General features: G+C 43.2%; 2 protein-coding genes across 5 annotated transcripts in view; one reads left to right on the top strand and one right to left on the bottom strand.

Moving 5' to 3' along the window:
• Nucleotides 1–25,584, bottom strand: part of SYN3 (synapsin III) — a 196,199-nt gene that overhangs the window by 83,060 nt on the left and 87,555 nt on the right. The window lies entirely within an intron of this gene.
• Nucleotides 7,287–25,584, top strand: part of TIMP3 (TIMP metallopeptidase inhibitor 3) — a 37,486-nt gene continuing 19,188 nt past the window's right edge. The window contains exon 1 of the mRNA XM_036400520.2: nucleotides 7,287–7,615. Coding sequence (XP_036256413.1) covers nucleotides 7,492–7,615 — 124 coding nt within the window. The 5' untranslated portion in view covers nucleotides 7,287–7,491. The remainder of the gene's footprint in view (nucleotides 7,616–25,584) is intronic.

Genomic DNA, 25,584 nt, shown 5'->3' with positions numbered 1-25,584 from the left:
GTCTCACACCGAATGCCAAGATTTATGGATAAAAATTCCAAAAGAGTGAGGAAACAGAAGTGCTGCCTTTTGCTCTAGAGAAGAAAGAGATCCGTCCTTGAAATCTCCCATCGGAAATTCCCCAGCTTCTCCTGGCTGGGACTGTGAGTCTGAGGGAAGGGCCTGATGTCAGTGAGCAGTCAGCTACTGTTTAGAATACAGCATAGATTTGGGAGCACAGGAAGGAAAGCATTGAAAAAGTCTGGATTTATAAGAAAAATCCTATGCTGGAGCAATTCCACACAGAGGAACTGCTTCTCACTTTTGACATCATGCAGTGGCATGCATGACAGGAGTCACTGAGTTCATTCCCTGCTGGGACATTATCCTTGTCACTAGAGACTGTTCTTGTAACTAATACCTTAATTTGCAGTTTCAGGTGAGAGGCTGGTAACACCTGCACTATGGGCATGAGGAGACTGGCTTATTCTTACAGGAAGTTTCTGAAGGTTGTGCAGGGAGAAGTAACTCAAGACATCAACTTTTCCTGCACTTGCACCTGTTCTGCAGGTAAAGAAAAGACCCTTCCTTCACACCAGACAGCCCAATACTATCTTCAGGCTCTTTAAAGAAACAAAAAAAGGGACGCAAGCACCGTGGTGCTGCTCTTTCTGCTTCTCATATGTATGGTAATTTTAGGGGATTCCAACATGCTTTAAAACCAGTGACACATCCTAGGGACTGGCACATGAAGGGGCTGCAGCTCTCATAGCCTCAGGATGGTCTAAGAGATACAGGATTAGTGCCTCCTGCCTGGGATCTTTCTCTACCTCCCTACACTCACAGGGGGTTGTGGAAGCAGATGTATCCTGACAGTGCCCTCTGATGAGAAGGAGAGAAAGATTATGCTGAGAGATGAGGAAGCAGGCTCAGTCCATGCCTTCAGAAGGCTGGTGAGAAGCCTTCAGAGAGATGAGAGAAGAAGGATCTAGCTGTTCAACATGCCAAAAAGGTCATGTCCTTAGGTCAGCCAGCTCTCCCCCCAAGGGAGGCTATATTCAGCTCTCCTGCTCCTCTGTGGCCAATCATCACTATGAAAAGCCAGGCCAGTAGTTGAGAGAAAACTGAGGATGGAGTGGTCAGCCACCTCCAGTAAAAAGAAAAAATTGGAAAAGTTGAAAATGAAATACTGGACTGTGCTGGGGGAGCAGAAAAGCACCAAGATAATCCCTCACCCCTGCCAAGCAGAGTAACATCACAGGGAGGGCAACCATCTGTGAGAGACATGCCAGTCTGGCAGGCTTTCTGTCCCACACTTGAGTTTGAGCAGGACATTAAAGGTTACAGTGAGAGAAGGCAATGAAATCTTTGACAACCACACCAACCTTTAGGCTCTTATCCCATCAAAAGGAAGATTTGCCCCATAGCTGCTCCTGGAGCTGATGCAGATGTTACTGCGTTTCTGTGTCTATCCCTTCTTCCTCAAGGGAAGGCTTCTACAGAGATATTGTAGAAGCCTCCCCTCAAAGGCTTCTACAGAGATATTGTCTTCTTCAAGTTACGTGGATAGAAACGTCAAACCTCGATTGCAGCCATGAATCTGCTCATGAACTCTGCTGGCTGCAATGCCACAGAGCTGCCTTAAAGCTCTCTTAAAAATGTGAGGCATTCCAGTCATTTTAATTACTGTGCATTGCATAAGCCAGAAACCAGTTCATACAAAGGAACAACAGAAAAGTGATTTTCAATTGCTCTCACTCTCTTCTGTATTTAGTGCAGCCTCCAAAGCTCTGGGAACACCAGCTCTTATTACCATTTGAAGTACTTCATCTATTTGAAATCTCTTTGTTCAGTCACTTAAAGCTATTGATGCATTTAGAAGGCTTTAAAAAACAAAATCAAAACTTCAATTTGAAAATGGCTACAGCGGCAGGAAAGCAAAACAAGAGAAATGGAAAGACTTACTATAAACAAAAATGAGAGAACATTAGTTGCTTGGAATGAGGCATAGGCAGGTAGAACCAAGCAAATCACGTCATGTCCTTCCCTCCCGGATTCTGTCAGACCATCTAATCACTGCCTCCTGGCTTGAACCCTGCATGGTACTGAGCCCTCTGGCCCTGGTCCAGAAATGCACTTAAGCTTATATTTAACTTTGTGTATGTAAATGGTTCTGTTGACTTCAGTAGAGCATCTTGTGTGCTTAAAGCTGAACATGTGCCTTAGTGTTTTGCTGGATATGGGCCAAAGAGCGTGGTCATGTGCAGGAAACATTTTTAGCTTGATAAGGCTGTTAAAAGATATTTCCTGGTTACTCTTCTGCAGCTGATGCCACATCACAGCCTGACTGAAGGATACCCAACTACTGAGGGGTGATTTCATATTCCACAACCCTTTATAATGTAATATTCCTGGAAACACATGGTGCCTACAGTCTGCTACCAGGCTGGGTGCTCTCAGTGGGCACAGTCTCTAAAGGATTCTTGAAGACTGAACACAGTATAGAACTGTTAGAGCTGATGAAAATTTAATGGTGTACCTGCAATGAAAAGCTTGGGAATGGGATGGAGTATTACCTATGTCTGGCTTGCAGACAGGAAGGTGACATAATTCCTTTGCAACCTCAGAGAAAGAGATCAAATGAATTTTTTTGTATGTATTCATAGAATCAAAGACATTTTTGAAGAAGGAGTATTCTCATTTTAAATAGCATATAAAGTTCACAGATACAACGGTGGAATTAATAGGAGTTTTTCAACTTGTTTCACACACCTAAATCATAGCAAATACAAACATTTTAAACAAAACATCTCAGAGGACAATGTTAGAAAGAAACAGTTTACTGAAAAAGAAGCAGATAATCAAGAAATATGAGAACCTTTTTCTAACACAATGCATGACCATTCTCTACTGTCCTACAAGATGGCAGGAGTGTGCTGTAGAAAGAACATCACATAGCTCTGAAAACACCTACCCTTCCCCTCATGCATAAAAACAATGAGACCTCCTAGAGGGCATGATGCTGAGCTGCTGCAAAAGATATAAAGATCATCAACTTCAAGAAAAGTTTTTAGGACAAGAGGATGCTTTTGAGCAACTTGTCAGGTGGACAATTTAGAATGCTAATGGCAAGACTCCACACTCATGAATCAAGTCAATTTGCTGTCAAAAAATTAAAATAGAAAAGGGCCCTTACTTCAGAAGCTTTTAAAGTTAATATATTGTTAAGGAGGTGGCAGGGCTATTGAACTGCAGGTTGAATTCTCCTGATTTCATTCATGCTAAGCTCAGTTTAAGCCAGCTAAGATCTGGTGATGAACTGAAGTGTTACCAACCACTACATGTGACATTTGTCAGGGTATTTTTCTCTGGTGATAGTGGGGTCTCTCTCTCTGCACCTCCCCCTCTCTCTCTTTCTCTCAACCCTCCTGGTATGTGGTTTTTTTTTTTGTCAGCAGTTGCTGTAGTTTGATGAAGCCCTTCTGTACTGAAGCAGCCGGCATCCCTCACAATGAAATGTGATCAGAAGGCAAGTGAACATGCCTTTAGTTCATATCTCAGTCTCTGTCCCTGGTTCCAGGCAGGTCTTGTGGAAGGAAAATGATGTAAACATGCACCTGATGTAAACTAATATGAGTATCTGAAAGCAGAAGGTAATTCTCCTTCCCGAAATTTAAATGACACCCAGCTTAATATGTTTCCTTTTCCGAAGAATCGGTTCTTTAGGTCCTGCGTAGAGCTGGCTCCAGGCGCGGAGGTCGAACCATCTCTTGCAGTGCACTGCCCCCTAGCACTGCCGCGCACATTCCTGCACGGTGGAGGGGAGAAGGACGCTGAGCTCAGTCAACACCACCTGCGGGACATGGCTTTTCCTGGGAATTTTCACACCAGCTATTGACCCAGCCCAGTCATGCTTGGCTTGCGGGATCCGACAGGGTCACAGCATGAAGTTGTGTGGCTGCTCGGTAAGGCAGAGAGATCCTATTGTGTTCAGCAGTGTGTTCTTGATGGAAGACTGGAATAACATAGATTTCTTTATTTGGGGACATTAACCAAACGTGAATTCAAATTTTCTCATATGAAGATCAAGGTGTCTATTTTCTCCTTCTTTCAATGCTGCCGTCTTTATGGCCATATAAGGTTTAAAGTTTTATCTGAGCAAAGAAGCAGAATGACAGTTTTTATTTATTTTTTTTCCCTTTGCAGTTTTTCCCATGCAGACAGGGCATAGAAGAGGAATTCGGAGATAATTATCCTTTCAGTTCCTTCATTGACTTTCTCTGTTAATCTGACACCATTATCAATATTTTCTCATATAAATAAACGCTCAGAATCTTTGCCTGGCTTTTTCAGAGTCACTTTGCCAGTAGGTCTTAAAGGGGAGACGCTAATATTGGATATCTAATGGATATTATCAGATGATAACATAGAATATCTCTATTTGCAGATGATAAAATGAGTGTACAGGCAGATTAAAGTATTTAACAAAGGCCTTGAGCAGGCCACTGGCCAGACTGAACTTTCCTGAGTATAATTTACCTGTACTTTACAAATACAGCACAATCTGGTTTCTCTGTGTGAAGTGTACTCTTCAAGAGGCAAATAAATATTGTTCTTAATGTACAGTATCCAGTCCTGATTGAAAAAACTGCACCCCAACTACTGTAGAGAAATTAATCTCTCTGAAAAAGAATATCTAAGTGTAAAAAAAGCAGGTGAATCAGCTAAGCCCTGATCAAACACAGGTATTACTACTCCAGGCAATGATAATAAAAGCACTAAAAAAAATTCTGGATCATTTCCCAAACAGTGGTATAGAAGATAGTGGTAAGCCTTGCCATACTGACAGCCTGCACCCCATCCCTTCTGAAGAGATGTGCCCAGCCCTTGGATCAAGCTGTGTCACTCCTTTTCATCTGATTGCTTCTCTGGATTATATCTGAAAAGTGAGCCAGTTCCTGCAATCAGCACAAACTTGGTGTCATTTTAACTAGCTTGGTCAGCCTCACTGTAAGCAGGCTACTTCCATACCTTGGAGGGCCCTGTGGAACTTCAGTAATTTCTGGGCCCCTTCCTCTCCCATTTCAGATATTGAGAAAGTGGGTTTGTTTTTCAGTCTCCTCTGAATGTGTCCTGCATCTGTATATCATAGACTCTCAGCATTTACACAGCACCCAACAGCTTAGAAGCTTATTACAAAGCATTTAGCATGTTAGTCCTCGGAACACACAGGAAAGGTGTTATTATAGGAATGAAGAAACATATTCAGGGGAGTTACTTGGCCAGAGAGCGAAGGGAGGTGGTGCAGGAGCTGTGATTATAATCTAGTTGTGTGTGGGCCAAACTCTCCCTTACTTACACCAGTGTCAGGTTCTGGCAGAATTCTACTTATCTCAGATATTGATCTGAGATGTTGATAGGCCAGGTGTATCATGATGTTGGTGGATATCAAACTTTTTACAACAACAAAGGAAAAATGAGAGTGCCAGACACACCTCATTCTTCTTCCGTGTTACTCTGCTGAGGTTGGAGGAGTTGTTCCTTGTTTACAGCCAGTGAGACTGAAATGACATCCACCCAACCTGAGGGATCCAGCTTCACTTATAGTACCTTGAACAGACAGTCTAAGTACCTAAAATATTTTTTGAACAGGGTTTCTTGTATTGCAACTTGGGCCCAATGGTTCAGACTGTGAGGTGCCTAAACAGAATGATTTATTTAATACCCTGTCTCACACATACTTATAGGACCCGTTAGTACCTCAGCACCATCTGATTTTTTACACTGTGTTCACTAATGCACATTCCTGAGTAGCTCCCAACACTATTATCCCATGACACAGGGATTTGAAGCACAGTGAGGCAAAGCTGCCACACAGGTTGTCTGTGTCACAGCGAGGATAGGAACTTGTGTTTCCCACTGCTGGCATTGCAACCTTGATCCCTACTGACAACACCCATCCTGAAGCTTTTGCCTACCAATGCTCCAAATAAAATCCTGTGCTTCCATAAGACAGGAGATTTTAATTTTATATGGACTGTATGATTAAAGAAAAGGTGTAGGAAGACTGTGTTTCACCCAGATGGAGCAGAATTGTAAATCTAAAGACTTAGCTGACTATACAGAAATTAGGACAGCTGGTCCCTGGCCTTTAATACCAGCATAATTTATAACTAGACGCACTTAAGTCTTGTAAACCCCTGTGGAAAGTACTCTGACATTATATACACTGGTTTGATACTGTGATTAATCACCCCTCAGTCCCCTTTGGAGGATAATAAGGCTGTCTGTATCATGCAGCTGGCAATCTCCTTCCTTACAGTCCCAGCTCTTCTATAACATTTACATTTCTACAGCTGATGGAAATTTATGGCTTCAAAAGGGGATAAAGGAAAACAAAACAAACAGGACATTTCTCAAAATTCAACTAAAGCTGCTCTGCTGAAATATACTTTGAGATTAAATGTTGGGAGTGCCTGGGTAGATACAACACTGCTTTTTCCAGCTTGGTTTTAGCAGGTTATGACCGCTTTCTGACTGAAAGGCCAGAGAAGGGGAATTGCTGGGTGGTGGAGAAGGAGCATCTGAGCAGGATTAAAAACATTCAGGGCAAAATCCTGGTTTACAGTTCAGAATAGGTCTTGTCCTTTCCCCCCATCCTCTTTCTACGGCCTGTTGGGACAGGAAAAGAAGCAGCACACTTCACTTGTGCGTTAGAGAGCTCTTTGGAATAGCCTGAGTGGTGTGCCTGCAGTTTACAGTCAGTTTGCAGGCGGACTGAAGGGAAGCAGCGCGAGCTGTCCAAGGACCGCAAGCGTTCTCCAGGTGTCCTGAGGAGCGGCGCGGGCCGGCCCGGGGCAGGGTGTGACAGGCTTGGGCGGACACTCGCCGCTACGGGAGAGCTACAGCCGGCACGGAGCGAGGCTTCCCCCGCCCCGCGCTACCGGGAGCGAAGCGGGTCGGGTCCAGGTCGGATCGGAGCGGGTCGGGGTCAGAACCGCGGTCAGGGCTCAGGTCGGGGCCAGAACCGGAGCCAGAACCGGGGCCAGAACCGCGGTCGGGCTCAGGTCGGGGCCAGAACCGGGGCCAGAACCCGGGCCAGAACCGGGGCCAGAACCGCGGTCGGGCCAGAACCGGGGCCGCGCCCCCGCGCGCTGGGCGCCGCGCGCCGCTCTATTCCCTATAAGGCGCGGCGGGCGCGGCCCCGCCCCGCGCTCGCGCCGATGAGGTAATGCGGCGTTGCCATTGGCCGCGCGCGGCGGCGCCCCCGGAGCGCGAGCGGCTCGAGCCGGGTATAACTCCGCGCGCTGGTCCCGCTCTGCCTGCAGCGCTCAGCACCTCAGCTCCCCGCAGCTCCGCACCCGCACCGTCCCGGCGAGCGAGCCAGCCAGAGAGACAGGGGCAGGGAGCAGCCGCGGAGCACGGGCTGTTAGGGAGCAAGAATAAAGTCAGCCGAACACAGCATCGGCCGCTTCCCGCTCCGCAGAAGTGAGGAGGCACCTCGGGGGCAACATGACGGCGTGGCTGAGCTTCCTCGTCGTGTTCCTGTGTAGCTGGAGCCTGCGGGACTTGGTGGTGGAGGCTTGCACTTGCGTCCCCATCCATCCGCAGGACGCTTTCTGCAACTCCGACATCGGTAAGTGCCGCCGCCCCGCAGCCGCCCGGGCCGGGAGGGCTCAGGGGAAGCCGAGAGCTCCCGGGACCCTGAGGGGTGCGGGCAGCAGCGCGGCTGTCACCGCCAGGTAGCCGCGTCCCGCGAGGCACGCAGTGAGGGCAGAGGTGCGGCAGGCGGGTCACACCCCACAGCGGTGACCTGACTTTCCAGGAGCGGCTTTAGCTCTGTTGCTGCCGCAGACGTCTGGGTTGGTAAGAGGAGAGGCGTGTGGTGGCGGACCCCCGCCCAGCCCTCCCAAGCCCTGTCCCACGGCGGCAGCAGCCTTTCCCAGAAGTATCTTAAAGAAATCAGTCATTGTTAGAGTGGCATATTTTGTACAGCAGGACAGAAACACAATTGGAGGTGTAGGCTGCCAAAACTTCCTCCTCAACTTGGTGACAAGAAGTAGGAGGCAGGATTAGGATGGGTTCTCCCAAGCCAGGAAGCCGCCTGTGACGGCTGCTGGTTGGAGGTGAGGCTCTCACGGGCTTGTAGTGCTGTGCTTGTAACGTTGGGAAGGGCTAGAAGAGCAGGTACCAAGTGTCTCCAGGCTTTCTGCATGCTGTGCTGTGGTCTTTGCAGCTGTGGGAGGTGTATATACCTGCACACTTTTGGGAAAGTTGAAACGCTTTCCCTGGATCCTGACTGATATTTTCCACTATGGGTTTCAGCATCCCTAGGGTTTTTCGTTACACTAACTTTAGGTAGAGGACAAGGACAGCACCAAAAATCTCTGAGGAGGAGGTAATAGAGACTCTGTTCCCAAGTTTGTTGGCTTTCTTGTGGCCGAGGGTGGGTAACAAGATATTGTTGTTGCTTGTTAGCTCTTCCGTGGCAAAGTGTACGAAATCAATTGGTTGTGTCCTTTGAGCTACAGCCTGTATTTACCATTACATGGACACATGTCTATGTAATGGTAAATACAGGCTGTCACTTCAGCAGTGGTGAGAGGATGGCACAAGTCCAAGAAGTCTCCTGCCTTCTCTGTAGGTTGTCTTAGTAGCACAGCATAAAAGGGGCCAGGGACTTTGCACTGCTGGTACCCACATGGTACTGACTCAGAGTAGAGTCTGCAAAGAAACCCTCCTGGCAACTGCTATGGAAGTCAAATAGAAAGTAATTCTCACTGCAGCAGAACACCCACTGCTATGAATGCTGCCAGTAGCCTTTCAGTAGCCAAGGTTAGTGGCAAAATATCTCTTGCCTTCAGTTCTACAGAAGCTGCAGTTGTGCCTGGTTACTCATGTTTAGTTTATATAGTGAATCTGCTCCTGAATGCCAAAAACCCATTCCATATTAAAAGTGGTGGGAAGGTTGCACTTTGTTTCAGTGATGATAGCCTGGAAAACATTCATAAAATAGTTTTATACTGGGAAATTCTTCCAGGAAACTAAATTATTTAAACTTCTGTTTCCATTTTCATAGTTTGGATAAACAAGTGTGCCACCTAAGTGGCAACTGCCAGGGAGGTTGTCCTTTCTGTGAAAGTGAGACTGGGAAACAGTTTTTCCACAGCAAAAGCTGATGGCAGCATGTGGCCTTCATTAGCTGCATTTTGGGAGAAGGACTGTTTTCTTGCTCTGGTTAGGTCATGCCATAATAGATAAGAGGTAGTTTCAGTTCAAAAATGGTATTAAATATATTTTTGTAATAAATACACACTGACAGAATATTTTTACTAGACGGATAAGTGACTCAGAGTAAACTATGACGTTTCATATAATGGTGCTCCTAAACTTTAGGGCACAAAGTTTTTCCGTTTTCTACTCTGTTTTCTGGTTGAGTTCAAAGTCTTCCCTTCATCTTTCCTTTCTCTCTTCTGGGCTCTTCATTATATCTCAAGCCTTGGCTTTGCTCTGAGACAACATAGTTCAAAAAGTTGGTATGTCTGGGGCTGTCATGCCTACAGACATTGCAGCAATGCAAAGGAAGAGCAGCTTGAGGGGAAAGAGCAACCCATTCCAGTAAATGCCTTGAATGCAAGTTTGGTTAAGACTGCATGGGTTGAAGAAAAAGTAAATCCTTACATTTGCTAAGACTGTCTGGAAAATGTGATATTTCTGTAGGCTGATTTTAGTAAATGCTGTCATGTTCTTCATATGCGGAAAGGAAAAAAAGCTCACTAAAGCTTTCTGGCTTTGGAGGAGTTAATCATCTCCATGGAAACTGATGGCAGTGTACTAGTGCAGTGTTTAGACAGACTAAACTACACGCTGGGTTATAAAACACATTGTGGAGAAGAAAGGGACTTGGCAGCAAGTTTTTATCGCTCTTAAAACTTCTGACAAAATACCAGCTCTAAAGGGAGGAGTCAGTGCAGTAAGGGCTGGAGCAAAAGAGGCTTTTAAAATAGCTCCTAAAACAATGCAAGAAATTAACGAGCTAGGTGGCAGCCTAGGAGAGGCTTTTCATCTTCAGAAGCACTGCATTTTGAAGAAGAAGAAAACTTTTAGGTGAGGACTGTAGTGCAAACTTCTACTGTTGATGTTTCCTGCTTAACCAGTGAAGTCCTATTCTCAAGTTTATTCTCTTCTCCTTTAATCTGATCTCATCGGACATTTAATTTTTCATTTTTCCGATGGCTCAGTTCTGATACAGCCTCCCAACCCTGCAGTCACTAGAAGGTTTTAATCTTTACAGAAACAGATGGTCAAATAAACCCATTGGAAAGGGCAGGATTTCAGTATGTACATAGTTTGAAAGTGAAGGTTGTGTTCTTTAAAGGAATCTTGAACTTCATAAATAACAATGTATATATATATATTTAATTTAAAAAAGGAGGAAGGGGAGAAAAAAGAGGTACTGTTGCTAGAGGTACTATTGGTCACAAGGGATCTTTTCACTCAGCCTGACTGTTCCATCATGATGAATGGAGCAAAAGTGAAGAGGTGTGTCTTATCTGGCCCTGTGGGGTCAATCAATAATAAAATTGCTATTTTAACTCTTGGCTTTCTTTCTTTACCGGGATCAGTAAGTGCCTGAAGAGGCAGTACCGTAATTGGACAAACAGCGGCTGCTATGATTTGCCATCTGAACTTTGCTTCCTCCACTCCTGCCCTCTTGCCTATGACCCCTTCCAGATGTGAATATTTTTCTTTTGTTTGAATTAAGAGACCTTTTCAGAGAACAGACACCAGGCATGCTTTGTTCTTTTGTGACAAAGCTGTGACATTTCCAGCTGGACATAGCTGACATGAAAGGGACTTGTTTGTCCTTTTTTTGCACGAACAGCAGGAATTTTTGAGCTTGGCTGCGGAATGTTGAATTCACAGGTCTGGAAAACGCCTCCCATTTGGCTGGCCCCCTCTGCCCCACATATCCTTTCAAAAAAAAGAAAAAAGGGAGAAAATATGTCAAATTGCAGACTGCATTTTGACAAACCAATCTGCAAGTTTATTCACTCCACAGCTATCTGACTTCTATCTTGCGCATATACTTTAGAGAAGAGCTATGGCACTATAGATGTCTTTTACCTAAGCTCAAAGGAGCTCAACATTCCTCTGTGTTGGGGGAAGAAATACCTGTATCAGCAAGGATGCCAGTGGGTAGTGCTCCTCTCTGTTCTGAGTAACCTCGCTCTTGGTGAGATGGAGGTGGCAAACTCTGGGGAGGCGAAGCTAAGTTTTTAAGAGTCCCTTGGTGCTGTGGAAGCCGTTCTTTATTCCATCCTCCTATACCCATAGCACTGAGCTCACAACACCTGCAGTGGCTCCCATCCTTTGAACTGAGAATATGAGAGAAGAGCAAGAAGAAAACAGCAGAGAAGGAGGAAACTGGTGAATTTGTTTGGCCTGAAGTCTCAGCACCTAACTGAAAACCTGCACTTTCCTGGTTTCCCTGAGTTGATCATTCCACCTTCTCACTAATAACCTAAAAGAGATGTGCTGAACACTTGATCACACATGAGATTTTGAACATGCTTTCTTTATTTTGTTGTAGTGATATCAAATGTCCTGTCTTAGCCTCTAAGGCAGACAGGTAAGGTCTACCAGACTGATAAAAAAGTTACAATAACCTGTCTCAAATTAATTATACCAATCTTTAGTGCTGAGATGAATTTAAAACTTTTTTTTTTTGTTACGTGTTGTGGCAAAGGTTGCAAAAGTGTATCCACTTCAGAATCAGACATTTGTCACGGAAGTATGATGTGATTTTATTTTTAGACTGGACTTCCCTTGGAGGCATTTTAGAAGCAGGAAATCTGAGAAGCATCCCATAAAGCTTCAAAAAAGAATTTAAAAAAAGCACTGCAAATTTCATTTTATGTGGGAAGAAATGGAGGAGATTTGTTTGACTTCTATGGAATTCCCATGTCCATGCTAATAACTTTGAAAGAGGGTGTTCGTTGTGACTGGTCATGTCTCCTGACAGAATGATGGCCACTCCACAGAATGATGGCAGCTGAATTATCCTATTTAGTAGAAGTGGAAATAGAAATTATTTCTTTAGTGGTTATTATTATTAATATTAATTTTCTTTTTTTGTATGTGGTTATGTGCAATTTTAGTTCCTTATAAGAGTTGTGGGATCTGGAGTTAGTCACTTGACCAAATGTATCTATTAAAAAACAAAAGTGGTGAAAATTACTGTTCGGAAGATGTAGTGCAGAATGTTATTTCTTTTTATTATTGTATATGCTTACTCCAGCTTTCCTGCAGGAAGTGTCTCCAGCAAGGTCTCTAAGCCAGTAGAGAGACAGATGTTCCAACCTTAAGCCTTGGAGCTCCTGTTTTATGCAGACATTTTTTTCCTTATTTTCACTGATTTCCCACATGTTCTTTAGAACTCTCCACCTGTCAATTGCTCCTCTGATCTTTCTGGAAAGAGGTGGGCTGGTGTGAACATAGTTGTGTACAGCCAGGCACAGTATGGTGTTTTTCATCTGGGTTTGGGAAGGACCTGCCTTATTCATGTCTGTTTTTCAGGATGAGCAGATTTGATTGTTTGACCATAGGGGAAGTGACACAAGGTGTCACACAAATTAATTCTCAGCTCCATCAGTGGACTTCACATTTTCTGAGACACTACTACAGTTAGTCCTGCACTTTCAGACCTTCTTGGATATGGAAACTGAGTTGCATCTGATGAAATGGATCTCTGTACTCAAGTGCAATCCCAGCTGGGGTGGGTGGGGCCAAGCATTTTTAATAGGAGCACTCATTGAGTCACCTTGGCCTAGGTTGGATGTTGGAACTACTAAGATGCAAACTTAGTTTTATGATGTAACAATGTTGTCTAAGGTCAACTTCTTTTTCCTCACAGCTCCAGGACCATGTGGTGCTCTTAGGTAGCCCAACCAAGCGTGCATCACTGAAGGAAGGAGCCTATTTGGTCTGGTCAGGAGGTCTTGGAATTAAATGAAACTTCTACCAGCTGCTCTCTGGGAGTTTGGAAGAGCTGGTAAACCTGAGAGGACAGCTTGGTTTTAGTCAACAGGCAAGACCAGGCATGCTGTGTTTGCCAGCTCTGAACTAGACTAAGCTAGGGGAACTTATTTTTGGTCCTCATAATGTCAGCAGTGCCTGTGTTTGAGTTTCTCTATAATTATGGTTTGTTTTTTTTTTTTTTTTTCCTTTCAAGATGAAGAGGCTTTTGCTCTAATATGCTGCTTATTGCTGTAGACTTTCAGGGTATGATTCTGTCTTTCACATGATAATATAAATTGGAAGCAAATTATAGTGGTAAAATGATAGTAGTGTAGAAGATGAAAGGAAAATTGTGCCTTCAAGCACCAATTAATTAAGTAAATGCAGAGTTCATTAAAGGCCTACTGTAGCTCATCTAAACCTCTGAAGGACATCCACATGTGACACTTGAAATTTTACTGGCAGAACTTTGATTCTTACTACTCTTTAAGCTAACTATCCCTTCCATAGACTTCTCTGAGACAAGGCTGATCAGAGCAGCTGATTACGTTTGAAACTATCCAAGACTGTTTCAGCTTTTCCACAGCTTTGTGGCACTGAACGCTCTTTGCAACTTGCTGAGCTGAAGGTCATCCCATTTGGTAACCCTCTGTGTAGAACTGCTCAGAGCTCATAGGGAGGACTTTATCACTTCTTTGCCCACCAGTGACGTGACTACCAATGCTATTTGCCCATAGTGGGATAGGGCCTTATTTAAAACTAGGGCTAAACTGGGTGTGCCTTGGAATAGCTTGAGAAAAGAATGTTAACCAGTGTGAATTTCAAATTTCTGCTATTTGAAAGTATTAGGCTAGTGCTGGGCTTGAGGTAAATGACACCAAGGGGGGATTAAATGGATATGCACCCTCTTAGACAAGATCTAAAATCTGTTCTAGTAATGAATATGGAGAGGAAACACTGAGCCTGCCTCGTAAGCCTCGTGCTCTGCGCAAGGCAGGTGCATTGTCATGTGCCTCGCCAGTATTTCACCACCTTGTATCGGGGCTGGATTTGACTTGATTGTTTCAGGTTTCTAAGAGGAATGTTACAAACACTAGAGAGCTTAAAAGCTATTGTCAAAAACAAAGTTAACATTCTACTGTAATGTGAAGTAGTTCTCTTGAGTGACCAGAGTGAAGACATAGTGCATTAACTGACACTGTCTAATAATGTAAAAATGCAAGTAATTTCTAATAACCCTGATTACTTTATTTACTCAAAATTTCTGCAAGTGGAAAAGATAGTGGGAGTCTTCTGGAAACATTCTTCAGAAACTCAAGACAGAAGTCTCTTGAGCTGCTTGGTGCTAAATTTAATGTTGACTATGAATAGTCCAAATTCCTGCTAGTGTTTATATAAGACCTTTCTAAAGGGCAATTTGAGCCCATAGAAACAGTATACAGACAGTAAAACTCTAGTTAAATAGCAGAGAGGTGCATATACAAAAAATTATATCAAACCTCATAAAAATCAGCTATGGTTTGCCTGCAGTGTAGAATCTCGTTCTTACTTTAGAAAGAAAGGAGGGGGTTTGGGGTATCTCTCCTTGGACAGAAATGTGCCAAGAACCAGAAGAGAGCAGTGCTTGGGGAGTAGGGAGGCCATGGTCACTTTAGGGATATGGTCTTGGGCTGTGCTAGTGGGTCTAGAGGTCTGTGTCAGTGGGCTCAGCTTTGAAAACTTCTGTCTTTATTACAGGCTGGGGAAGAGAATGGCCATAGTAAGAGGCTCAGTGGGAAAGCTGAAATGGGAGAAGGTAATTAGGAGCTGCAGGAGTGGCAAAGGCCCTCCAGAGAGTATCTCAGAGTATAAGGAGGAGAGAAGGACTCCTGGAGAAGGTAAAGGTGCAGTGTGGAAGCCCCAGTGAAGAACTAGTACAGGCTTGTCAAGCCAGGAGGAGTCACTAGCTGTGACACATGGCAGGCCACCCTGCCTGGAGCTATGGGAACTGTGTGGGGCATGCCTAAGGTGGATCTTACCCATCCAGGAGAGCGAATGTGCACTTGGTCTTCAGAGATCACTTCATTAGGAGAACCACCATAATACAATCTGCTATTCTATTGATTGATCCCTAACAGCCTGTAGCATGGTAATTTCTGACTGGCAATCAAGGCTTAGGCTTTGAAAAAACCCAGCCATGGATGGAACACATGCCCTTTATATGGACTCCAGCCAAGCTGTTGCCTTCCTCCATTCAGATGAATGCAAAGTTCCTTCAAGTAGCCCTTCAAGAAATGCAGGTTGTATGGGTGTGTGGGCAGGGCTTGGTCTTTTATTTTTGCCAGGTGAGTTACAAGGAAAATACTGCTTAGCTGGAAAATTATTCACATTGAGCAGCAGGAGAAGCAAATGAAGTGAAGCCATATACAACATGCTGTCTAAAGGCACTTTTGAAATACATGATGTAATAAGCTGCCTCACTACAGCCAGGAGATAAAAGGAGAGTGTGCAGGTGGCAGAGCCATCATTGTTCAACATGTTGTTACTGATCCTGGGCAAAAATACACACTAATAAAAAAATCTACAATCTTCCTTAACTGCCTGTCTGTTCCTAAAGTGTCAGAGCTCTGTAATCCTGCTGGTTCATAAGAGTTTAGAACCAGTTTATTGGGGAGGTAAAAAGGCATGTTAAAGGGCCCAAGGAGGGAAAAGCAACCTCATAGATTTTCCCCTTTCTTAATTCCTCAGTTATGACATGAACAAGCTCAGCTTTCTGCTGGCTGCATACTGGTACTTCAGCAAAGCAGCTATAAATTGCACAAAATTTACACAAGAATGAGCAGGTAGCAATGGCTAAACCAGGTGCAACAGCATGAAGGTAACACATTATTACTTCTTGCTCCATACTGATTAATTAAAAAAAAAAAGTCACACAACAGCCCATAGGAAACAGGAGTACTTCTGTTTCAGAGGGCTATATTCAAAATGACCCAACTCGTGTTGGCCTAGAATGAAGGACTTGAATTTTAACTCCCTCATGTTGCATTGTAATTACAGTATGGAGATTTCAACATCTGTTTCCTTTTCTCCGTGTTTCCCTGAGTATTGGGTGTTACTGCAGTGAAGTCAGCAGGGAGGCCTGCTGGCATTATGTTAGTCTGTTAATTTTCTATAGAGGAGCACTGAAGCATTTGTTCAGACAACACATTCAATCTCTCATGCTCAGTGAATACACGAACAAGCAAAGATCTTGCTCCTCTGATGTTTAATCAGCCCTCTCAAATTTCATGGATCAGCTGTAAATAGGAAGATTTCCCTCCAGTGAACAGGTTTTGTTGTTTGTCTCCAAACAGTTAAAATACAAGAGAAAAAAATGCTCTTGCTTGTACCAAGACAGGAAGACCACAGAATGGAAAACTTCCGCTTAACTTTGAAAGACGGGAAATAGCTGGTGTTGGAAAGGGAACAGGTAGAGGAGGAGTGAGCCAGGGGATATCTGTGGCAAACCAGCTATTCCCCAGACACTTCTTCAGCTCTGTGTTCTTTTGGGGGATGGAGTTCCAGGCTGACCCCTGTGCTCCAAGCCCTTTATACACTTTCCAAGCACCCACCCCAGTTCTCTACTTCCTGCCTCCTCTGACACTGCTATAAATATCCTGCCTGCCTTTCATAGGTCCAGAGAAATGCACATTGCAGATAAAATGGATCTGAGGTGACAGTATGAAACAGCTTTTAGACCGGCTCTTGTGAAGTGAGTGACTGTTGGGTCCTCTGCTTTATCTTGTGAAGTGTGAGGTTTCTGAGTCCCCTGCTTTAAATTTCTTGAAGAGTGAAACATCCTCCTTATTTATCATGCTCACCTCTGGATTAGGATCCATGGGTGTGTTTCTAAGGAAATTATTTCCTCCAATAAATAATGTGCTACATAAGGCACAGAACTGAAAGCTGAAAGAATTCTGGTATTTGGGAGAATGTAGGGTGGGGAAAAGATGGAACTAGCTGAGAGACCACACTGCATGCAAAGTATAGCACTTACAATACTGAATATCTTAAATGCTTTGGTGAGGTGGATCAGTCCAAGAGGAAATAAAAGAGTGAAGTGATCCCTGGGGCACTTAAATAGCCATCATGTACAGTACTTCAATAGCCACAAAATACCCAGCCCTCCCTTAGCATCCTGCAGGGCAAAAATCACAGAGAAGCGTGGGAAGACAAGAGCTGCAGTTCCTGTGCAAGAAGTTCAGTATTGAAAAAGATAGTGCTGGGGTGGGGGCAGGATGAGTTCTTAAGCCCTTTGTTTTACTTTTTTAAATATGAAGAGCAGCACCTATCCCTTTTTTTTTTTTTTTTTTTTTTTTTGTTCCCCAAGGGGCTGGGGATTAAGGATTTACATGGTTATTTCCTTAGAGGATCAAGATAAAAAAAGAGACTTCAATAAGTCTCTTTCCATCTTCTCTACAGACAGTATATTTTCAATAGAATTAAGCAGCTGTCCTGCTTTCCCCCACTGTAAAACAGTTTGCAGCTTTACAGAGAAGCAGAGAAAGAGAAGATTTTATAATATCAGATAGAACTTCTAGGTGTAATTTAGGAGACTCCAAGTTATCACAGAAAGGTTTTAAGGCATTCAGACAGAAGTTCAACTAGATCAGGTGACAAATAGCTAGTGACCTTTATCAGTATTTTGCCTTTAATACCTGTACTTTGGAACTAACACGCTGCAGCAGAACCTATGATAATGAGTCATTTGCATCATCCAGCGCAGCTGGAGTCCTGGTACTGATAATATATAACTCCCAGAAGTGTGGTGTGGGATACTCTGACTTTCCCAAAGCTCCCTTCTCAGGCTGTTGTTTTAATTCCTTGTTATTGGAGATTGATTCAATCCATGGAGTTTTAAGTTCCTTCCAAAACTCTATAGAGACATATTTCAACTCTGAAGTCTTTTTTTCTTTATCGGGATGAGTGCCTAATCTACCTCCCACATGCATTCTAAATTGTAGCTCTCTCTTGAGTTTGCCACTGTATTCTGTTTTCCTCTTTTTCTGTTTGACTGGGAGATCAACAGGGTAGAAAGCAGGTCCTTGCCAGCCTTTATTCCAAGGTTTAAGTTGACTGAAGAAATGGTGTAGATTGAGATCATCAGACCGCACCTGTTTGGTGTATTTGGCTGTATGATGGGAAACAAAGCTTTCACTAGTACCGGAAAGTTTTCAAGCCAATAGGTTCCTTCCTGTCAGTGCAAGATTTTGTGTTTGTTTCTGCATGCCCTTCTCACACTGATTTCCTCTAGTACTAATGGCTGTTGGAAGAGCTGGATAAAGGAAAGCACCGGGTCTTTCTTTCCCTCCTGTTTCAGAAACTGCTTTCCTGTTTGTCCTTTATGCAGCATGGCAGCTTCGGCTATTGACGTAAACTTTGTTCTTTGTGCTGTTCAAAGTTCTCCTCTTCTAAATTTGACATTCTACTCACATTGCAACTGCTGTTTTGACAGAAAGAAGGAAAGAGGAGAGAACAGGATTCTAGGGTGGTAGTTGTCTTGGCACACCTGGGGATTCACATTTTTGTGCAGGTTCAATATTTGTACATCAAACTGTCATAATCCTGCACATGGCAGGATTCCTCCAGTACATACTCCTCAATATATACGTGGACCAACGTTGGAAAGATTGACCAAAGTTGTTATTGAAACACTGTGGCGGTGCTTTGAGGAAGCATCACTAGGTTGCACTGTTGAAAAAGATGGGAAAGACAGTTTTGGTTCAAAAAAATATCCAGGACCTGAATGGGAGAGGAAGAATTCAGAGGAGTTTTCTAAGAGTAGCTTAGCCCACTTGGTTCCCTTTTCTGATGAAATCCACCAGGGCTTGCAGTATCCCATCTTAATCTCATGGCAATTAGGACCAAAATGCTGATGTATGTGATTTTTCCACTGGATTTTGGCTGTATCTCTTTATTCTACTTTTTCACCTCATGTGAACATCACTGCTGGAGTTGCTGCAACATGCTACATTGTCATAAACATACTGAAATGCAGTAATGTGGACAATCATTGTACACTGGGATGAAAAGGTGTTAAATAAAATAAAATCTTGTTTCTGTATATTCCCAGGGTATTTTTCCTTGCCAAAGACCAAGCACTGAATGGAACTATACACTCATGAGTTAGCTACATGTTTGCCTGCCAATTTAATAGGAAGAGTAAGCAGGATCTGTTATGCTTTTACCCAGAACAACAAAACTGTGTTTTGGTGAGATTTCACTATAATGATGGTGGTTTCAGATCAGTTTTGGTTTTAGAATATATAGGCAGCAAAGCTAAAGCTGACAGAACCAGGCAATGCCGGTCTGCTTTCTGCAGAACCAGTAATGTTTCAGCTATTCAAGGTTATATTTCTTCTCTGCCCTGTTTGGAAGGTGACAGGGGAATCCTTAATTGTCTTGTTGTGTTTTCCTTAAAATCCCTTAACAGAAAATGTTACTGCAATCTGAGGCAAGGAGAATGTAATCTGTGGCTGTTTTGCATAGTTGGATTTGTTGTTTTTGTTTTTAAGCCAACTTGTGACTCTCTGAGGCTAACACTGTTCCAAATCTTATTAATAGCAGTCCTTGACATTTTAGAGGTTTTATCTTTTCATTATTATTCATACATGCTCATTTCTGAATTTGCTAATGTGCACTTGCACTTCCTCAGCTTCCTTGCATGTGGAAGGAAACAGTGTGCACCAACAGCATGGTTTTGTTAAGTGGGGTTCTGCTTATCCCCACAGACTGTTAGACGTGAACATGAAACTACACATTGTAAGCTACACCTCTGATTTTTTTCAGGGGAAAAAAAGCTCTGTAACTATTCTTAGTTGGTATATTATGTGTGAAATGAAGTAGTTCCAAGGGGATGAACAACTGCTATTCAGATGGGGTGCGTTTATGCTTTGGCCTTCTCCTCAGAGCTACAGCAGTTCAGTGTTCTTGACTCCAAGTGTATCCTTGGGGTAGGAGCAAATCGGAGCGCGGGCAAGGTTGCCAAGCGCAGGCTTAGACGTGTGCCTCGTGTGCGTGTGTGTACATCTCGCAGTTCGGTGATGACCCCGGTGACTTCTTGAACTTTTAATGACAATGCAGCTGTCTGTTCATGGTGCTAATTAACCCAAAATCTGATTCCTCCCTCCCCCTCGTTATCCATTGCGTGAATGAGATGTGAAAACAAGAAGACGACTTTTCCCGTGCCCTTAGGGCTGTCTGAGCCTGGCAGCAGTGACCCTGCCTGAGCCGAACTGAAAGAGCTGCTGCGCAATGGCCCATACGCCTTTTTAATGGACTATTAAGATTCCACCTTCTCCCCCTCCCTCCAGTCCTGTAACAATTTGGAGCGATATGGCACTTAGGGGAAAACAGCTGCAGGAATAACTTCTCTTTTGGAAAGCCAGAGACAGCTGTTCAGTTTGTAAGTATAGGGATTCCTCCACTACTTATTTAGGGCCTGATCCCACTCCAGTTAAAATCAGTAGAAAGTTTTCAGCTGGGTTCAGTGGGCACTTGAAGGAAGCAGCTTCAGGAAGCAGCCTGCAATCAAACAATACTGCTTCAAAATGTTGGATACGGCCAGAAAAGAAAATTAAAGTAGGAAAGCATTTATCACAGAGTTGACTTTCTGACTTGCCTGCAGGCTCAAAGTAGAAGTAAGCAGGCTGATGAGGAACAGGTTAAATTAGTGTTTGTGGTATCCTAAGTTGCTTTAAAAAATGGTTTTTGTAGGTCTACGTTCATTTACAGTCTGCAGTGTTGGCAGACTTTTACTGGCACAGTGAATTAAAGGACGGATCTTTGATGTTGAATGCTGATTTTAGTTTAGATGCTCTGAAATCATAGGGGATAATGGCTTACTTTTTGAAATTATGCAAGTTCTCAGTACCTGCAGCTCTCATTCGTATGAATTTACATGCCATGTCTGAAAAATGAAATTACTCTTGCTTCTGTAATTAGAGATTGTTGTTGTCACCTGATTTATATACAGTGAAAGAGAAGGCTAGAAACTTGCTGATGAGGGTCAGATTTTCTGCTTCATAGAGAATTTTGAAATGGTAGAAGTTTATTCCATCTGAAATGTGAGGGAAAATGATAATATTGGAGTTTCAGCATGACATTTTCTAGGAAAAGCAATTCAGATACATCTGAATCTAATGTTTTGAAGGATTAATTGAAAATGTCCAATTTGACTGAAGGTGTCTTTCATGTCAACATTAAGACTTCAAGCGCAGTTGAAGAGAATTGCTGATGCAGGTTAAAAATAGTTCAATTTTTTTCTGAGAAAAAAATGAAAAAAAACAGTTTTGCTGGAGTTGATACTTTCTGTAGAAAATTGTGACTTAAGTAAAGCCATGATCCCTGACAGGAAAAAGCCTTTCCAAAAACATCCCTGATGGCTTAACAGTAACAGCCTCCCCTTCTGGAAGTGATGATTTTGGTCAGGTTACATGCTGCCTCTCAAGCTGGGAGAGATTCCAGTTCATTAGTCCTTCTAGGCTTATAGTTAGCTTTTTCTGAATGCTCAGAATTCCCTTTAAAACACAAATCTAGCTTTTCCTGAATGCTGAGAATTCCCTTTACAACACAAAACTAGATTCCCTTTGCTTGCTCCAGTCCTTGTCAATAGGCTCTTCTCCTTGTGTTTGCTGCATTAATGAACAAACAAGTTTGCTTTGTGATTGTGTTGCTGCCAGTGGACTGAGACGAGGTATTTCCCCTTGTATTTCTGTTAGTTCCCTCCCTGTCAATGTTTAAACAAGCTTACACCTGTGTTCCAGGTGCAAGCTTAACTCCAGCCCTGAAAAGCTGGCTCTTGGGAGTGTGGTTCATTACTTTGCCAAAATAGTCCTATTACAGCAATGTCTGAGACGACTGAGACAGGCAGGAAACAGTCAGGCTTGGTGGATACCCTGGAAATCGTTACCTTTCTCTGTAAACATTCAGCACTGCCATATCCAGGGAACTTCTGCCTCCCAAACAGTTAATGGGCCTTAGAGCATTCAGAAATAGCCATCACTGTGCCAGGGCAGCTGTGAAATGATTACCCAACCACATCTTGTGACCTTTAGGTTTTTTTCTAAAAAGTTACAAGGACACCTAACAACTGATATGGGAATGAAAGCTTGCCTCCCTCAAATTGGAAATTTATGAAAGTTTTCAGTAAGAATTCTTTCTGAAGCTGTCAAACTCCAGTGGCACAGATGAGCTAAGTGACTGGTACATTCCCTTCAGAGTGATTCTCCATCAGATTCATGTGGTCAGACTTGAACATTTCCATTTAAAGCAAACCCACTTATTATCAGCACTGTCTAAGAATAAAACAACAGTTAGTCTTTAATTTGTGTAAATATTTGTTGAGCAAAAAAAAAAAGTCAACAATTGGTGTTAGGCACACATAACCATTCAGTGTGTTCTCTGCACTTACACAAGTCTGGCTAAGAATCATAACTCATTAATGTCATTGGTAGCACCAAGGATGTATATAAGCACCCTAGTAATGATACAGTACTTCTGGGAATCCATTTTGATTATGGTCTACTGGGTTGTTCATGGATATGAAATTCTGATGAAAAGTATGTGTGAAGAAAGTTTGGGTAGTAGAAGAATGAGATGCAGTTTCCATAGAACACCTTAGGCTAGTCTGTCAGTAGGACAGTCAAGGAGTTTGAGCAAACTGTTTAAAGAAGGAAGGTGACTGACCACTGGCTATCTACCTTTTCTGCTGTCAGTGCTCTGTGTCATTGCACAGGGAGAATCCTGTCTTCAGGGCCAGAGGATGCACAGTGTGCGGTATTTGTGTTGCTCATGTAAAGAACTGGTGGTTTTGGTTTTTTGGGGATTTTTTTTGGTTGGTTGGTTTTTTACCTGATTTTCACAACAAATCAACACTGAGTTCTTGAAGACTTCTAAAGTCAAAAGTGAAGGATGATGCTTTGGAATGCAGTTTCGACAGGGCACTACAGGGACTTCTGGAAAGTTCTGGATAGGTGGGCAGATTAGTTAAATTGCCCTGCTATTATCCTAACCATGACCTTGTATTGTCCTATCCTTGACCTGTAGGCTGCTGGGAACTGTGTTATGTGAGGCTCACTCAGGACTCAGGGAGGTTTCCTACTTGCTTTAATGAACAGTGAATCAGGACCTGAGTGCTACACCTAAAGCTTTACGTGGTGCTCAGACTCCATAAAATTCTTCATGTACCTAAGATCAGCTACATGGTAGTAATTACTGTGATTACATAACAGACATTAATAAAATGAGCAATTAGTAAATTCCTTAAGCATTGTGATATAACCAGAACTGTGTCATGAATGTGTCCAGCGTACGTGAACAGTCTGCAGATGCTGGCAGCTTGAGAACAATTGATGATGTCTCCAGAATGGTGGGAAAAGATACTCTTTTTATTGGGGAAATTATTTGAATGCAGGTTTAATTTCAGGGTCTGGCAGACCAAATACTAGGTCCTGTCAGGCCCAGTGTGAATAGGAGCAGCAGAGCAGTGCCTGTAGGCCTGACCTAGTTAAATATGTGTACCTCTCTGGTATGGACAGCTGCTTAGCGTGTCAGTGTAGCGCAAGTTTTGTAATGCAGGAAGGAATTTGCAGGCCCACCCAGTACCCTTGAAATCTATACATGTTCCCAAACAGTTCTTCCTCTCTAGCTCCTACGTGCAAAATTGAGCATAAACCATGTGATCAGTGGAGTGCGGCCTCCTCGCAGAAAGCTGGCACCCATCCCAGATGGGCAAGGTGCTGGAGCAAGGAGAGTCCTCTGAAGTAAGTTGATGAAGCAGGGAGTGTCCAGGCCTGGGGCTTTTGATAATCTCTCTTTTGAAAGGTTTGCATGGCTGTCAGAGATGCCCTACTTCTAATGCATAGATGAAAACTCACTTCAGATGTTCTCTTTAGTAGGACTGTCTTTCCTCCTCCTTTTCCTCCTGTTGAACTGTTTGGATCTGGTGCCCAGTAGGTTTGTGGATTGCACAGTGGGTTAAGAAAGACTAATAAATTGGCAAATTTAGCTCAAAAATTTTTATATTGCATCCTTAAAAAATACAGTGATGAATTTATGATGCTTGTTAACTCTGGTTATACCCCAAGGGAAATCTAGCACTAAGGACAAAAACATGCCAGTTCTATGTGTCTGGTTTTACTGAAGTTTCATTATTACTTGTAATGCCAAGTAGCATCTACCAGGTTCAGGCCCTGGGCATTCACTTGTCAAGTGCTGGATCAGAACATCTTCCCTCACCTCCTCTTTGATGTATGTGAGCCATCTCTTGGCTGCTTAGTGGAGACAGTGGGTTGGTTCTGAAACCTGATACTAAGCTGCAACACAACAGCCTACAGAAGAAACTACCATAGCCCCATAAAGCAACTTATCTACAACTTTATAGGCTGGGGACTTTCCTTTCTCAGCAGAATTGAAATTTCTGGGTAATTTATAGTAAAATTAAAAAAAAAAAATTCAGAAGGGTGTGTCTACATTGCCTCTTCAACCTGAAATCTCATTGTGTACCCATTTTGATATACACCAGAAAACAACATCATTTGAGAATTGTTTAGTTTTAACAGTATTTTGTTCTTTAAAGAGTGCCCATGACCTCAAGAGAAAAAAAGTCTTCCCCATGTGAATCAGAATGGGATTTCTGTGATTGTGGTAGGTTCTTGAAAATATCACTTGATCCATTTTAATCACTTTAGCACTTGTTCTTGCAGTTTATCATCATGATCTGTGGAAATAGAAGATCGGCCTCATTACAGCTGTATCACTAAATCACAGGCAAAGGACATATTTTCCTCCTTGCAGAGGCTGCTCCCCTAACTGTACTCTTTAGGCAATTCGTCTCTCATCATATGCTCCAATTTGCTTTCCATGTTACTGCTCACTTGATGGGTTGGGAAACGATCAATGCCAGATGCACATTCCTTTCAGGCAGTAAATGCTCCTGCAGCAGTAAGTTATGTGCACCAGCTTCTTGTTTCATTAAAATCACATATGGTTTCCATTTGCCCCTAATGGATCTCACATCAGCTCTGCCATATTCTCTGAGTGGAAAGCTTAGACCTGTGGCTCCTTTGAACAGTTCCAAAGAACTGTGGGAAACCAGAGCCTTGTCTCAGCCTGGCTTCCCCTGGTCTGCTATGGAAGTACTGTGTCGAGAAGTACTTGATCTGAAAGAGAGGGCTGAACTAAATCTTATTCTATTGCACCAATTGTATGTAGACAAAAGGAAACAGAAAAGGTGTTTTGAGCTGAGTATTGCTCTGAGTCATATACTTGTTATCCATTGTTGTAAGCTGGCTTTGGAAGAGCTTTTGTGTGATAATTTTGACAACCATCTTTCCAACACTGCTAACCTTGGCTGAAAGCATTTCTGCCTTTGGCAGTTGTCAGAGACACAAAATGAGGCAAAATGCACTCTGCTGAAAACAGTCCTTGGAGAATGCACTCTGCTGAAAACACTCTTTGGAGAGAGATGTGAGATGCCTCTACTGTGCTCTGTACATGAGACACGCCCTTCCCCTCCCTCCACTTGTATCATTTTTCCTTCCTTTTCTCTGATTCTTGCCTACTGCC

This window comes from Molothrus ater, chromosome 5, assembly GCF_012460135.2.
Source record: "Molothrus ater isolate BHLD 08-10-18 breed brown headed cowbird chromosome 5, BPBGC_Mater_1.1, whole genome shotgun sequence".
NCBI classification, from domain to species: domain Eukaryota; kingdom Metazoa; phylum Chordata; class Aves; order Passeriformes; family Icteridae; genus Molothrus; species Molothrus ater.
The sequence above is the reverse complement of the archived record's forward strand: the minus strand, read 5'-3'. Positions and strand labels throughout refer to the sequence as shown.